This window comes from Epinephelus lanceolatus, chromosome 10 (genome assembly GCF_041903045.1).
Source record: "Epinephelus lanceolatus isolate andai-2023 chromosome 10, ASM4190304v1, whole genome shotgun sequence".
Taxonomy (NCBI): Eukaryota; Metazoa; Chordata; class Actinopteri; order Perciformes; family Serranidae; genus Epinephelus; species Epinephelus lanceolatus.
This window is the reverse complement of record NC_135743.1, coordinates 34,704,600-34,719,769: the sequence shown is the minus strand read 5'-3', so window position 1 is coordinate 34,719,769 and position 15,170 is coordinate 34,704,600. Positions and strand designations below refer to the sequence as shown.

General features: G+C 41.8%; 1 protein-coding gene across 4 annotated transcripts in view; it reads left to right on the top strand.

Moving 5' to 3' along the window:
* The window catches only part of LOC117266197 (proprotein convertase subtilisin/kexin type 4-like), a 227,562-nt gene that overhangs the window by 186,993 nt on the left and 25,399 nt on the right, over positions 1-15,170 (top strand). For all 4 annotated transcript variants that reach the window (XR_013492226.1, XM_078171966.1, XM_078171965.1 and 1 more), the window contains 3 exons: positions 2,084-2,194; positions 2,509-2,602; positions 6,915-7,100. Coding sequence is in view for 3 of the 4 variants with exons in the window: in XM_078171966.1 (XP_078028092.1) it covers positions 2,084-2,194; positions 2,509-2,602; positions 6,915-7,100 (391 nt within the window). In the remaining variant the exon portion in view is untranslated. The remainder of the gene's footprint in view (positions 1-2,083; positions 2,195-2,508; positions 2,603-6,914; positions 7,101-15,170) is intronic.

The following is a 15,170-nucleotide window of genomic DNA, read 5'->3' as shown; positions in this document are numbered from 1 at the left end:
ATGCTCTTTCATTGTCTCAGCGTTACCTGAAATAACGCCCCCTTGCATTGCGGGTCTGTTTTCAGTGAGTATGGGGTGTGGTCTTACGGTAAATGGACCTGCACTTGTATAGCACCTTTTTAGTCATCTGGCCAATCAAAGCACTTTTTTTTGCTACATGTCACATTCACCCATACATTCACATACTGGCCGAGGCCACCACACAAGGTGCCACCTGCTACTCAGCTTAAACACACATACACTGATGGAACAACCATCCAGAGTAATGTCGGGTTCAATATCTCGCACAAGAATGCTTCGACGTGGGCTGGAAGAGCTAGGGATCGAACCGCCTGTGATCTAACCAAACCGATTAGTGAACGACCTGCTTTACCTCCTGAGCCACGGCCACCCCTGACCTAGTGGTTTAAGACATGTGTCGTTCTGGCTTGAAACCCCAGTTACATGTAACCCTTACCTCTCTACATAACACATTTTGTGTTTCTCTGCAGCGCCAATAGTCAAATGAAGTAATCGTTTTAAAAAGGAAGTGAGTTCAAAGAGTGTCTTTTAGTTTTTCTCATAACAGCAGAGCAAAGTTTATGCAACAACACTAAAACTAGTTTGGATGCATCTTTAAATATGTATTAGGGAGCATTCAGGATCACAGTTGCTTGTAATCAGTTCATTTTTGGTGACTTCTAACAAACATTGATACCTCAATAAAGACACTTTTTACCTCAAATCATTTAGTAGTAGCACATTTGGAACTTGACGAGCCAAATAAAAACACATTAAGGTTCTTAATTCTTCAGAAGGATCCATGTCAGTCAATTCCTTGCTGGTCTAGTCTTCTGCATTCAGCTCTTGTCAGCTGTGTTTTGCTCCAACTCTTCACAGCTTTCACAAACCCCTCGAATGACCTTGAACTTCAGCAGCGCACCTCAGCCCCACACACCCGTCTGCCTAATGCTATTATGCTGGGCCTACATGCTAAAAGTCATTGGTGGTGATAGTGGCTGATTAGATTGTGTCCATTGATCGCGCGGCGTGCTGTTAGGACGAGGACGGTGTGGGCTGCAGCTCCTGCCCCTCCTCCTCAGAGACACTGACAGTCTGAGACAGCGGAGATGGAGCCCCATGCAGGGCAGCAGATTGAGTTATTGATCAGCTCTCTCCTTTCTCCTGTCTCTGTCTCTCTCTCTGCTGCTCCGAGAGACCCCGTCATCAGGATAATGAATTTCACTTATTGCAGATTAACGGCATAAGGTCTGTATGGTAATAATGGCAGAAATTAGCTCTTTGTCACCCCCTCTGGATTTCCAAGAGGAGGGGCTGGGGAGAATAAAGGTTGTTACAGCCCTGTTACTCAGTTTGAGGACTGTGATTTTAACAAGAGTGAAAAGAGAAGAAGTGCATGAAAATGAAAGATTTGTGGGAGAATTAAGAAGAGACTTATGAGGACTGCGATTTCAGCATCACTGAAGTGGCGGAGAAGAGTTCTGATGCAAGAAATTCAGGTTTGATGGAGGAGAGTGAAGGAGAATTTAGAGAGGAAAAGAACGCTGAATAGCAGGCTGCTCTGTGAAAAAAAGAGAGGGCAAAGAGGAAAGATGAGAGCGGATGATTCAAAAGAGACGTAAAGAGATGGCAAAGCAGGAGCGATAAAGTGGAGGAGAGAAAGTAAGAAAGGCAGTGGTCATACAGTCACGAGGCAGCAACGCCGCTTAAGGGTCGGCCATTGTGTCTCCAGCACCCAGATTGGGGTGGTAAAGAATGAATAATGAGGCTTGATTACAGTCCGTGAGATGGCACATTGTTCAGAATCAATCCTCCAGGCAATTACGGGAGGTACAAACAGCAGCCCTCAGCCTCAGCCCGGACAGAGCGGGTAGCGATTGTGTCAGAGGACAACATCATCTTCGTCAATGACTTGTTGCCTCCTCGTGTCGGAGCCATTAGCACTTACTCTTCTCCTCTGCAGCACATTCAGCTGCCCACGTAAAAGCCTCCAGTTCATGTGTGTGAGCATATAAGGATGCTTTTCCTTATTGTATACACAAACACAGTACATAATGGAGTGCACGTCCCCTTCTCGTTTCAGGTATGGTTTTGGGTTGCTGGATGCAGGGCTGATGGTGCAGCAAGCCGTGCACTTTAACACTGTTGCCCCACAGAGGAAGTGCACGCAAGAAGTTACAGTCCATCCTATCAGGTAAAAAGCTTTATCGACTACATACTGTATGTTTATGTAACCCCATAGCTGCTGATGTTTTATTTGTATAGTGTCTTACTGATTTTTGTTGCTTATATATTGTCATTTATATCTTAATGTTTTCTTTCAAGGTTTTCCTAGTTGTGTCACATTACTTTATGGTCTTCAACAGAACAGGAATCAATAATCTTTCATCTCGTCGTCACCTACACTGTCACTGCTTTGTCTGTAAGAGAGGATGCATGTGTATGTGTGTCTGATAAGCATGAGAGAAAGAGGTCTGGCTACTGACTGACATGGTGTTTATTGGTTAGGATCATTTCTCCAGGAGGCACTGTCAAAGTGAACATCCAATCAGAGGCCTGCCATGGGAGGACTAATGAGATCAACACTCTGGAGCACGTTCAGGTCAGGCAGCAGTTCAAAACACACTCAGATGGCTTGACCATGTACTACATTGTTCGAAAATCTATTTATCTCTCTATCTTTTCTATTTTTTAGGAATAACTTTAGTATGAAAATATAGAGAGATATAAAGCTAGTTGCTTTATAACCAGCTTCATGAGTAGCGTAGCTTAGAAACAACAGGTAGCCTGGCTCTCTCCATGAGTACCAAAATCCACCTGCAAGCACCTCTGCAGCTCACTAATTAAACAATCTCCTCAGGACTTTGTGGGCTGTTTTGGGGTTTGTTGTGTCCAGAAATGCCTGATTTCACCAATGCCATTGCTAGGGCAAGTGAAAATTTAAAAAATAATTGTGATGCTTTAGCTGAGCCTATCATTATGAGCATTTAGTGTTTCCCATAGAATTACAATCTATTTGTGATGGTGTGGGAGGTGGGGAGACAACAGCTGATTGCCAGTGATCAGGTGTTTCTGCCATTTGATGCAGCACTGAAGGACTGTCTCCATGAGCTGCTTTCCTCCTGATCTCTCTGCCTGGTTAGCACAAGCTAAGACAGCAGCAGCAGATAACATCCAACAATGAGCCGTCCCAACAGTCGCACACAGACACAGAAACGGCTCAAATCTGTTGTTAAACCTGTTGGGTAAAATACTAGGGGTGTAACAATCCATCGAACTGGAACGATATATCGATTAAATGATCAGCAATCCAATGTCATCGACGCAAAGTGAAAACATCGATCTATATCGGTCATGGTTAGTAAACGCTTTTATTTTGAAAGATTGTGTCGCCGTCAAACAGTGGCGGGCAGATGGCAAGCAGCTGAGAGAAAGACGATGAGGATAACGTTATTTAATTGGGAATAAGTCAGCAGCGTGGAAATATTTTGGATTTCGGAGAAAATACAGGTAAGAGCAGACAGAGCACATGGTGAATGTTAACAATGCTGTTACGAGATAAAACACCATGCAGAGCTAAATGGTAAACAAACATGGCACCACACCAGTAAGGTAAGACAACACGTTTTCATGTCATTTTCTATATGTTCTCTGACATTTATCCTAACGATATGAGGCGGTCTTTGTGGAAAAAAGCTTGTTTAGTGGACTAACTTTGCACTTGATGGTATGCCCGTTCACTTACGTTTTAACAGGTCTGACACTACTAATGTGCCCCGGCTGTATCTAGGCTAACGGCTAACATGCTAACTATTATTTCTATGTCACTAGTCACTTGAAACGAATTTAAGACGATAGGAGACGGGTTGAAATAAACTGAAATTTCCCTTTAAGCTAATAATTGGTGACCAGCAAAAAAAACAATTCTTTCGTCCCTGAACCTTGACAGTTATTATTGAGCTGAAGTTGATATTTTTGTTAAATCATCTTGTCGTTAATCCATGTTTCATGGCTGTTTGGAGAAGTTTGCCTTCAGGGCTTTAAGCCAGATAGTCCTGATGTTTTAGGAAACATATGATGGTTTGTGTTAAAATGAAAACATTTCAACCAGCAAGGACTTTCTGGCAGAAATCCCTGAATGGTAGCTTATCCCATGTGCTGTTTTATGTGTGCTAGTGGAGTCAGTTTAAAGTTAACTTCACTGAATGTAAGCAGTTAGAGTTTTTTTTTTATCTTTTATGGCCCAAACCATAAATGTAAGGTGTGGCAGCTTCCTCTGTAACTGACTGTGTTAAATGGGCATATAATATCATCTCATATCTGTCATAGGCCCCTAAATTGCCTCAAAATCGTATCGTGGCAGACTTTGTAATATCAGCAAATATTGTACCGTTGTCTAGAGAATCGATATAATATTGTATCGTGATGAAACTGGTGATTTACAGTCCTATAAAATAAGCCATGTGACTGTTAGCCCTGTCACTGTGTGTGACTGTTGGAGGCACGGAGCTCACACAGTAGCATCATGATAAACAGAGAAAAGAGAGAGTGGGCTGAACGGATCAATACACTGCACAGCGCTACAGTGAAATGAGATTTTACCGGTTCTAAATAGTCAAATTTGCTGTGAAGTTGTGGTGATTGGACAAAATTGCAAGGCTGTGCAAAACTCACTGGGATTGGCTGAATTTGTGTTGCATCCTGGAGGGGCTGATGAACATGTTATATCTTGTTTGTTTAATCCGTACCAAATAGTCTCGCACATACCCCCTGTTAAACCACAACTTGTTGTGACTTTACAGGGTTTCCAGTCTTTATGATAAGTTAAGATAACTGGCTATAGGTTTATATTTAAAGGACAGATAAGAGAGTGGCATTCATCTTCTCATGTTACTCAGGACAAGAAAGCAAATAAGAATTTAAGAATTGTGGAACTATTCCTTTAAAATGTGGAAAGGTGAAATGGTCATTTTTCACCAACAGTATAGATATTTTCTTGTGTACTTGTATTGTGGTTCTGCTGTAAACTGCCTCTTACAGCCCTCAAGTGTTTCCTCCTGATCTCGACATCATACAAATTAAGACATCAGTGTTTTGAAAACTTAACTTCTGTCCACAATCAGGGACACTTTTTTCATACAAATCGTTTTCGTTGTTTCTTTGTCATGTGATCTATCTGAGAATAGAAGAGATAAAAAAAGGATCATACTGTGATGTGTAATGTGTTGGCTGTGTCATTTGCAGAAAATGGCAAAACTGTTTTCTTGAGTACAGGCACATACATGCAAATGTGTTTATGTTTGACTGTGTCAGCAGGCATACGTACTGTGCGTGTCTGTGTACGTGCACATTTGAGTTTGTGCGAGTTATCCGTTTGTGAGTGTGTTGTGTGTACTTGTGAAATAGCAGGAGAGAGAGAGAGAGAGAGAGAGAGAGAGAGAGAGAGAGAGAGAGAGGGAGCGGGAGTGTGTCAGCATGTAAATTGAAAAGGCTTCATCTTTGCGGCTCTGCTCCCTGGCAGAAAGCGTGGGTCAGGCCATCGCTGCGAGGTGTGATTGATGGACGTGTTGCCGTGGTAACACGCTGTAAACAGGAGCGGGCTGTCAGTCTTTTTGCAGCTTGGCGGCTCTCTCTGCGATGTGCCATTGTCACACCAGATGTGCTGCTTGTGATGAACAGGGACAGGGAGAGTGTTTACTGGGTGGGAATCATTGGGGTGGGGGGCTGGAGGGGTTGCATGTGCGTCTTTAAATCATTTAGCTAATATTCCCCTCAGCCACTTTTTTCACTGTGTCTTCTCTTTCTGTGCCCTACTTGTCTTTGTCTTCATCTTCGGGGGACAGAGGACAGATCATTGGTTTGTCCATCTGTCTGACATGTACAGTATCTCAGACAAGACTGACTAGATTTGCATTTAAACTTGGCAGGTTTACCGTATTGGCCTAATCATCTGGGTGTCACACATATTAATAATGATCACCAAAATCCAGTCCTTTTAGTGATCGGTCTGAATTGGTGTTGCTTCACATTTAAAGGCATTGTTCATATTTTAGGAAATATGCATATTTGCTTTCTTGCAGAGAGTGTCATGAAAAGATTGATGCCACTCCCATGTCTGTACACAAAATATGACGCTAGCTTTCTTTAACACAAAGACTGGAAACAGGGAAACAGTTAACTGAGCTCTCTATCTACAGGTAACATAATCTGCCTAGCAGCACGCCTAAATGTCACTAATTAATGGGTAACGTCTTGTTTATTTAAATTGTACAAAAACCAAAGTGTAAAAACAACAAAATGGTTTTATGGGGGTGTATGTACAGGACTATTTCTTGGCCGGGTGCAAGAGTTTCTTGGAAACTTGTCGTCACTGTAGAGTTGCCATGCAAACAGTACAGCTGAAAGTCACCAAGTACAAAAACTAAAAAATGTTGTTTTCACGTGTTTTTTATATGGATTAAACAAACCAAACATAACATTTTAATTCGCCAAGCTAATTACACAGCCAGCATAGTTGGTTTCCACGTTGTCAGTCATTATACTAAGCTAAGCTAACTGCTTGCTGGCTCCAACCTCATAGTTAGTGTACAGACATGAGAATGATATTTATTTTCTTATCTAATGCTCAGCAAGAAAGCAAATACGTCAAATGTCAAACTATTATCTTAGGTAAAAATGCAGGTTATCAGTAAGTAAATTGTGTTTAAATGACTAGTCTTTATTTCACTAAGTTCCCTCACATTCAGTAAACAGCCACAGGGAGCCATATTCTGATGACCTGAAAGATAACATGTTTACATGTTGTTCTGTCTCTGTCCCCTCACCTTGTCTCTCTTGTTTTCCCTATCTCTCTATCAATCTCCTTGTTCACACCTCTTTCCTTCATTTATTTTTGGCCACCTGTCTCTCACCAGGTGAGAGTGAGCATCAGCACCGTGTGTCGCGGTGACCTCTCCATAAGCCTGGAATCTCCAGCCAGCACTGTGTCAATGCTGTTGGACACACGGCCCAACGACGCCTCCACTGCTGGCCTGAAAAACTGGACCCTGATGACGGTGCACTGCTGGGGGGAGCAGCCACGAGGCCTCTGGACCATCAAGGTGAGAGAGAGAATGTACTTTCAGCGCTGCCATCAGCTTTCCTGCTTTTTATTTGTAGTTTTTCACTTTAAGCAAGACTAGCGGCACCTTGCTACACTACACTAGATACATTTTGTGTTTAGTGGTAATTAGCAAATGTTAGTATGCTAGACTAAGATGGTGAACACAGTTAACATTATGCATGTTGTGCATCACCAAATTAGCATTGGCATTGTTAGCATGCTGATGTTAGCATTTAGTTACTGCACCTACAGCCTAATAGAGCTGTGAGCATGGCTATAGATCCTCAGCCTGCTTATTCTTGGTTTTCAGTCAGTGTTAATTACTGTTTTATGCTGCGTTCACTAGCAGATGGTAGACAGCAGACAGAGAACCCCTTTTGGATGGCACAGGAAAAACAAAACATGCATGAGGATATGTTGCAGTGGTGAATATATTAGATAAGATTATTTTATGTAATTATTGCAGTCATGTCCACTAATTGTTAAGATTGCCTGTGCTTTCACCTTGTGTAAAGGAGCCACATAATATCTGTTACAAATTCCATAACAAAAGTTAGAATATTTTAACTTTGAACGTCAATGCCATCAACTGTTAACAGCCAGCCTCAACAAGAAGGCACCTTTATACTCCCTTTAGCAATGAAAATAGATTTGGCTGTTTAGTTGTTGTAAACGTCACTGCCCTCATACTACCGTGCATCGTTTATGATAGCATAGATACAGCCAGAGACAAAAGCTTTACACATCAACAAACAAGGCGACTTTGGAGGTCATAATATCGTACCATTACACGGGGGGCAGAGTTGTTGACAGCCGTGGTCTGTGAAGCCATGATATATATCCCGACATGTGGATGGAGAATTCTTTTCACTAATTTCACGATATTCACGGTATTCTCCTGCAGTCGTATCCATCTTAAAGTCTGCTACACTGCCTCCACGATCTCTGGTGGTACTGCTCTGTTTTGTCTGCATCCATAGGCTCTCAGAAAACATGCACAAATAAGGAAAAGATGAACGCAGAGTACGGATAGAAGGCTACATCCGACTGTACCTCTGTATCTAACGTTAAGCATAAATGAGCCATAACACTGAATGGTTACTCTAAGCTCTACAAAAAGTAGAAATTACCATAAAAACATTTCATTCAGCTAGGTTCTTTGCTTGTATATCATTCAACATGGCCTCAAAATTGTCAGCTTTATTGGCATATCCCAGTCCTTTGATGTGACTTTGAATATGGTGAGGAATTTATACTTCTCCTGCATCTCTCAAGCAATTACTAACTCAACTAGTTTACACAATGCACCAAAAAATCTTCTTGGCAAAGCCTCCTATACTAATTTTCACATACCCTCCTGCAAACCATATTTCACATACCTTCTCTCATGATATAGAAATGAATTGCTCTGCTTCACATTGTCCCCTTCCAGTAGCTGCGGCGTAGAGAAGTTTAAAAATAGCCCAGCCCAGCACAGCTCAGCTCGGTTCAGTTCATTTTGCCACAGCAATGTGAATCATCCTCTACTTTCATCTCCGAGTTTCAGCCAAGCATGGCAATCTTCATTTTCCTCCCCGCACTCTTCTTTTCCTTTTTTCTCTCATAGATGTGCTGATGTTTGATATGGAGGAAGGAGCTAAAATGGAAGGGAAATTAAGACTGGAAGGTTAAGTAACCTTGGCCGGGTTTGACAGACACAATACTGCCGACGTCTGATTAGAATCCATACTCACAGACAGTAGCGCGCTGAGGTCATTTACTGTATATACGTGTGGGTGGTAGCAATTGGGGGGGGGGGACTGTGTGTGTGTGTGTGTGTGTGTGTGTGTGTGTGTGTGTGTGTGTGTGTGTGTGCGCGCGCGCAAATAGGCATCAGTCCTTGTAAACAGTTGGAGGTTTACAGAGAAAAAGCTGTGAAGATGAAAGACACCCACCCCCTGTCCTCTATCACCTACCTCTTCCTGCACACACACAAACACACACACACACACACACACACACACACACACTCTTTCTCTCTGTCTCTGTGTCTCTCCCACGTCCTCGCACAGATTTACTGTCCCCTCTGTGACCAATTACCACGGCCCAGTATGTCACAGAGACGGGGAGGAAACACCGTGAAGCCGAGCCACATAACGACGCCGCTGCTCATTACCGGAGGGCCGAGACAAGTCACTGCGATGCTCGCAACACGAATTAACACTCACATCTTACATGCCGCATGCCTTAGCACACCGCTAATCAGCACATACACACACACTGATTGGTTTTTACGCTGGTTGTCAACTTTACCATGGATTGGAGAGAAACATGTACACACACAATCACAATTACAGGGCCCTGAAAATAAGACGTGTTATAACGCTTAAAGTCAACACAGGGAGGAGCAGAGAGAGAAAAAGGACACACACACACACACACACACACACCTAAAACAGAAACTTACATGGTAAAATCTCTCTGTTTCTAAATTGTTATTAGGGATGATGTCATATCATGGGTCACCCAAAGTTTAAGTCCACCAATTGTCCCACTGAAGGAACGTGTAAGGACTATTCTAGTCACCTGTACAAGTACAACAGTTTGATGTATCATGGTTCTTTAATCATGGCATGCCAGTTAAATCTTGAAATGACACACAGAGAGAACCAGAGGACAAGACAAGAGAGACAGGGGACACACAGGACTAATAGAAAAGATAGAAGCAGGGATGGTAGAGAGTGAAGGGTAAACCTTAAAATGGAGGGCCTGGGAAGAGACTTTAACTGGACTATCTGCTGGATCAGTGTTTAAAAACTCAAGGGCAGCGGAGGAGGGGGTAGGGGGGTCTGTGGAGAGTCTATATTGATTCGTCATGATGACAATTGTCAAAGAGCGCTGTGGTGCTGCTGGAATAAAAGCGGGACTGAAGTGAAAAGGGAGCGAGTGTTATGGCTCAAGGCTCGGCTGACCTTCCAGCGCTGTGAAGGAGACGAGACCGCGGGGCTGGAAATACACACTCTCTCTCTCCTCTCATATCTGCTCTGTGCTCGCTCTACCATCTGTGGTGCCTTAGCTCAACTCAGTGCTGTTTATCAGAGACAATATTGCAGGCAGTATTGCACAATATAGAATATGCTTTTTTTCCAGCACTGCACAGTGTGGATTTAAACTGCAATGACATAACTATATAGCATTCGAAAAAAAATGATATATAATCATTAATATCTATGATAACCATTAAAGATCGTTCATAAGCAGTGTCCTTGATCCTACTTTATCCTTCCTCTCTTTCTTGCTCTGTCCGTTATTTCACACTGTACTTTTTACCTTCCCTCTCTCATCTCTTTAGAGCATTTCTGTCCTCATGTGCTAAGAGGTAACTTTATACTGGAAGCTGTAAAATATGACAGGCAAGCCATTAGTATACTGTATTTATGATTGATGTTGGGTTAGTTTAAAGTGTCACTTCACCCAAATAAAAAATTATATGCGGTAGTTTTGATATCTTTCCCTCCACCCCAAATGAAATAGAGGTGAATGGAATTTTGTTTGTTGGGCTCACAGCATTGAAAAATGACCTTCAAGAAATTCAGCGGCAACAACTCTTTCCTGAATGAAGTGTATCCATTACTTCGGCTAATCCATAGAACACACTGTGAGCAATTTTAAGCAGAAGAACTTGCTGTCACAAGTAAACGATTTCTGGAAAGTCGGGATGCACTGAATATTCGGTAACCGAATATATTCAGCCGAATATTGCAAAAAAACACACATTTGGTATTCGGTGGAATAAGTGAAAAGCAAGGCCGAATAATAGCGGAGTGTTTTATGACGCAATCAAACAGCATGCGGTGACAGGCGGAGTAAAATTTCGGTAGTGTGGCAATATTTCAAAGTGTTCGAGAGTGATAGAAGAAAGGTGGTTTGCAAAGAATGTAATACTGAACTATCTAGAGTAGTGTTGCAGGATATACTGGTACCAACGGTAGATCACGGTACTAAAACACCACCGTACATATGATACCATAATATTTGAGTACCGTAGTACTACGGTACCTCAGGTACCACTACTGTGGGATAAGTTCAAATTCCAATCGCACTTTAGGGACTGTTCTTTACTTGTCAGGGGAGGAGGGTGGCTGGTTGATTTTTGCTTGATTTTTATTTTATTTATTTATTTTATTTTGATCCCCCCTATGTTAATCACTTATTGATGCTATTTTTGAAGTATGAATAAGTCAGTAAGTAATTTATTCCATTGAAATATCATTGATGTATTATAGAAAAGTGATTTATCTTTTTATAAATGACAAAAGGCACATCTGCCTCATTTTCACTGTGGTATCGTGATACTACTCAGAACCGTGATACTTTCACTGGTATCATACCGTGGGTTCCAATTTTGGTACCATGACAACACTAATCTGGAGGGGGTTCATCTGCAAAAACTAATGAAAAACTAAACAATGGCATTCGGTATTTGATACTCGGTATTCAGCCAAGCGTTTAATTTTATTTGGCTTAGGCCACAAATTTTCATTTCGGTGCATCCCTACTGGAAAGAAATGTTACTTAGGATTTTTTTTAATGTAATATTTTATTGCAGTGAGCACCAAAAGCTAAATTCCACCATTTCTCCACCGTATTGGTGTGCAGGCAGAAATATAACAGATAGGGCTCTCACAGTGATGGAATTTTCTCACTGACTCCGTCTTTTTGTGGATGTATTTTTTAAATCCGTCATCCAAAAAAAAAAAAAAAGACGCACACTGATTCTGATGCGTTTTATTGTTCTATTCAGTGTAAAATTCACAATACGTGACAAAATGAAAAGACTCATTTCCTCCTTTGCCTCTCTCCATTGGAGTTACCTGTCTGGCTGTAAACACTCCCTCCCTGTCTTGCATTTGGCACCGCAGCTGCATGAGGGGCGGAGCTGTTCTCCCTGTCTGTCCACATTCTGTGTGCGGTCCACATCCTCCTTCTCGTCATCATTATTCACCTGAATATTACTATCTCACCTGTTGAACGTGAAGCTATCTGAATATAATTAATACCCTGTACCTCTGTCTTGCTGTGGCTGTGTCCCGCTGCCCAAAAATGCAGAAAATCAAACCTGTTTTTATGACGGACAAAAGTTTTAGATTCAGTGTGCAAACATGATTGCCACAACGTGAGGTCATATTTATTTTTAGTCATGCAACAATTTTGGACGAAAAAATGGACTGTGCATAGCCCTGAAGGGTGGCTCAACAGTCTGTCATTTTTTTGTTGTTTCTACAAATAAGTTAGTTAGCAGAAGCACGTAAGGAGAGAAGACAGACCCACCGGTCTGTGTGGGTTCAGTATTAACTTCTCAATGCAATGTTGCAGTTGGTCTCTGTGATATTTGTCCAGCCCCTCCTTCACTGTGATTGGACAGCTAGGTACTGAGTGAGAGTGACGAGCGGCCCCAGCCTTTTACCCAAAGCTGAACATTTTTCAACTCTCAGCAACTAGAAAAAAACACAAGTGTGCAGCGCTCAGCACAGAATAGATGCTCAGCACCTCGTCACACTGCTGGTGTTTGAAGCAGAGAGTAAATACACGGTGCTCTCATGAAAAAAAAGAAAAAACATGAACATAGTGCTAGTGGCGGTTGCTTGCCATCCCCTGCAGTTGGCTTGTCAATAGCACAGTATTGTGATATTGCGTTTGTTGCAACAGCCCTGCTCAACAGAGATTTAGGAATATCTCAAAATGTGTGCACGGAAAATGAAAACTATTTGCATTATTAGAGTCCATCAGAGGCAAGATGAAATGCCTCTTCTATCATTTGAATAAACCATCTCTTTAATTGGTGATGTGACTCTGGCAGCATTTCTGCATTGTTGTGCCAAACACAAAAAACCACACAGAAATATAAACACACATGCATTGCCCTCTCTTCTACCCCACCTGGCTCCATGCTGCCATGCCCAGAGGGATTGTGTGTGTGTGTGTGTGTGTGTGTGTGTGGCAGGGTGGCAGCGTTCTTTGAGCAGAGATATCTCTGATATCCCAGAGGACTTTGAGACTCAAGCTGACTGTGACTAGTGTTGCTGTAGGAATATAATGGCACTATTTAGCCTGCAGCACTGTGGCCACACACACACACACACACACACACACACAAACAGCCACTCTCGCAGGCCGTGACTGACGGATCATATGTTTACCATCATCATCCCCGATGCCCCATCTGGAGTCACCTACAAAAACAAACACATAGTGACGAATGGAATAACCAGCAGATAACTGGAGTTTGATCAGTGCCTGCAGCCAATAGGAAACATTAATATTAGCCAATCAGTGTTGGGATGTATATGATGCGGTTTGTTTGATATTCACTGAAGAAATTATTTAATATTACCCTGGTTTTCTGTAACTTAAAGGGACAGATCACACCAAATAAAAAAATGCATAATTCTCCTCTTACCTGTAGTGCTGTTTATCAGTCTGGATTGTTTTGGTGTGAGTTACCAAATGTTGGAGATATCGGGCATAGAGCTGTCTCCCTTCTCTCCAATGTAATGGAACTAGATGGCACTCAGCTCGTGGTGCTCAAAGCACCAAAAAATATTTCTGAAAAACTCAACAGCAATGTCTCTTTGACATCATGACCCGGTTACTCAAGAATACACAGACCTTGCTGTGAGCAGTTTCATGCAGGTACTATTTTCTTTCTGCCAAACTACACCCACCAACCGTATCACTGCACAGAAGGAAGCGTACATCTACTGCTAGCTCACCTGGCACTGCTGAACTAGTAAACATTACAGCCCAGCAGAGGGGGACGCCATTAATGTTTACATCTCGCGCTGTAGTGAGCATGAGCCTCTCGTCCATGATTAAACGGACAGCAGACATCTTACAACTTATATCTTTAATACTCGCTTATATCTTTGGAACTCGCACCAAAACAATCTAGATTGATAAGTAGCACTGCAGGTAAGAGGTAAAGTGTAATTTTTATTTTGGGTTGAACTGTCCCTTTAAAGTGATTCTAATAAGACATTTAGATATGATTCGTAGGTGTTGTGATAGGCAATCTGGTTTCTACGTGTTCAACTAACTTTCCCATATTTAAAGATGTTATTTAGATTAAAGATGTAGAATAACTATTGGTAGTTGTAGTGCAGAATTATCAGTATCATTGTTAAGCTTGCAAATGAACACATTTCACCCAATTCCTACAAAATATATCTAAGTACAAAGTTAATCAATGCACAAAACATTCAACAGACTACTAGATGCTGTACGTGCCTCTGCACCCTTTATAATGATGGTAATGTCAGGACATTTTGAAATAACACTGTTTTATTTGTTTTAAGACATGTTAACACATTTTTGATAATTTATTCCATTAGCTGGTTGTTTTGATCCACACTTAGCACAGGTACAGTGGGTGTTAGTGCGGGTGGTTACAGCATACTAACTTATGACTTACTAATTGCAAAACTAATGTTGCTACTTTACTTTTATAAAGATTGAAGTGTGGGAGTGGGACTTTGTTACACAGCTTTGTCCTCTATGTGTAATCCATGCTGAAACTGAGACAACTAGAGGTGAGGAAAACAGAAGCACAATGGAAACTTTTAGTTTTAAAGGGTTATTTTTTATAAGATTTTCTAAATGTAGTGTTATTACTTTTAAAGGTAATGATTATGGTTATGATTCTTTACTTATAACAAGAAGCACCTCTTACAATTGGTAAACAAATGTGAAAACACACTTTACCAGCACATACAGTAACTAACTAACTCACACACAGCATCAAGTCTGGCACACACACTGTCGAAGCCTCGGTAGTTGCTACAGTTGAAACAAACTCGCACGCACATTCTCACTAACGTGTACTTTCAGCTACAAACACACACACACACATACACACACTCTGGCCCAAGGTGGATTTCTAGAGGTGCATATATTTGCATATATCTGCATGTTTAATGAGTTTTGGGAGATCAAGCGATCCAAGCGGCCCTTTGTGGGTATTTCTTTCTTTTTTTATTTGTCTGTGTGTGTGTGTGTGTGTGTGTGTGTGGAGGGGGGTTGGGTCTCCATG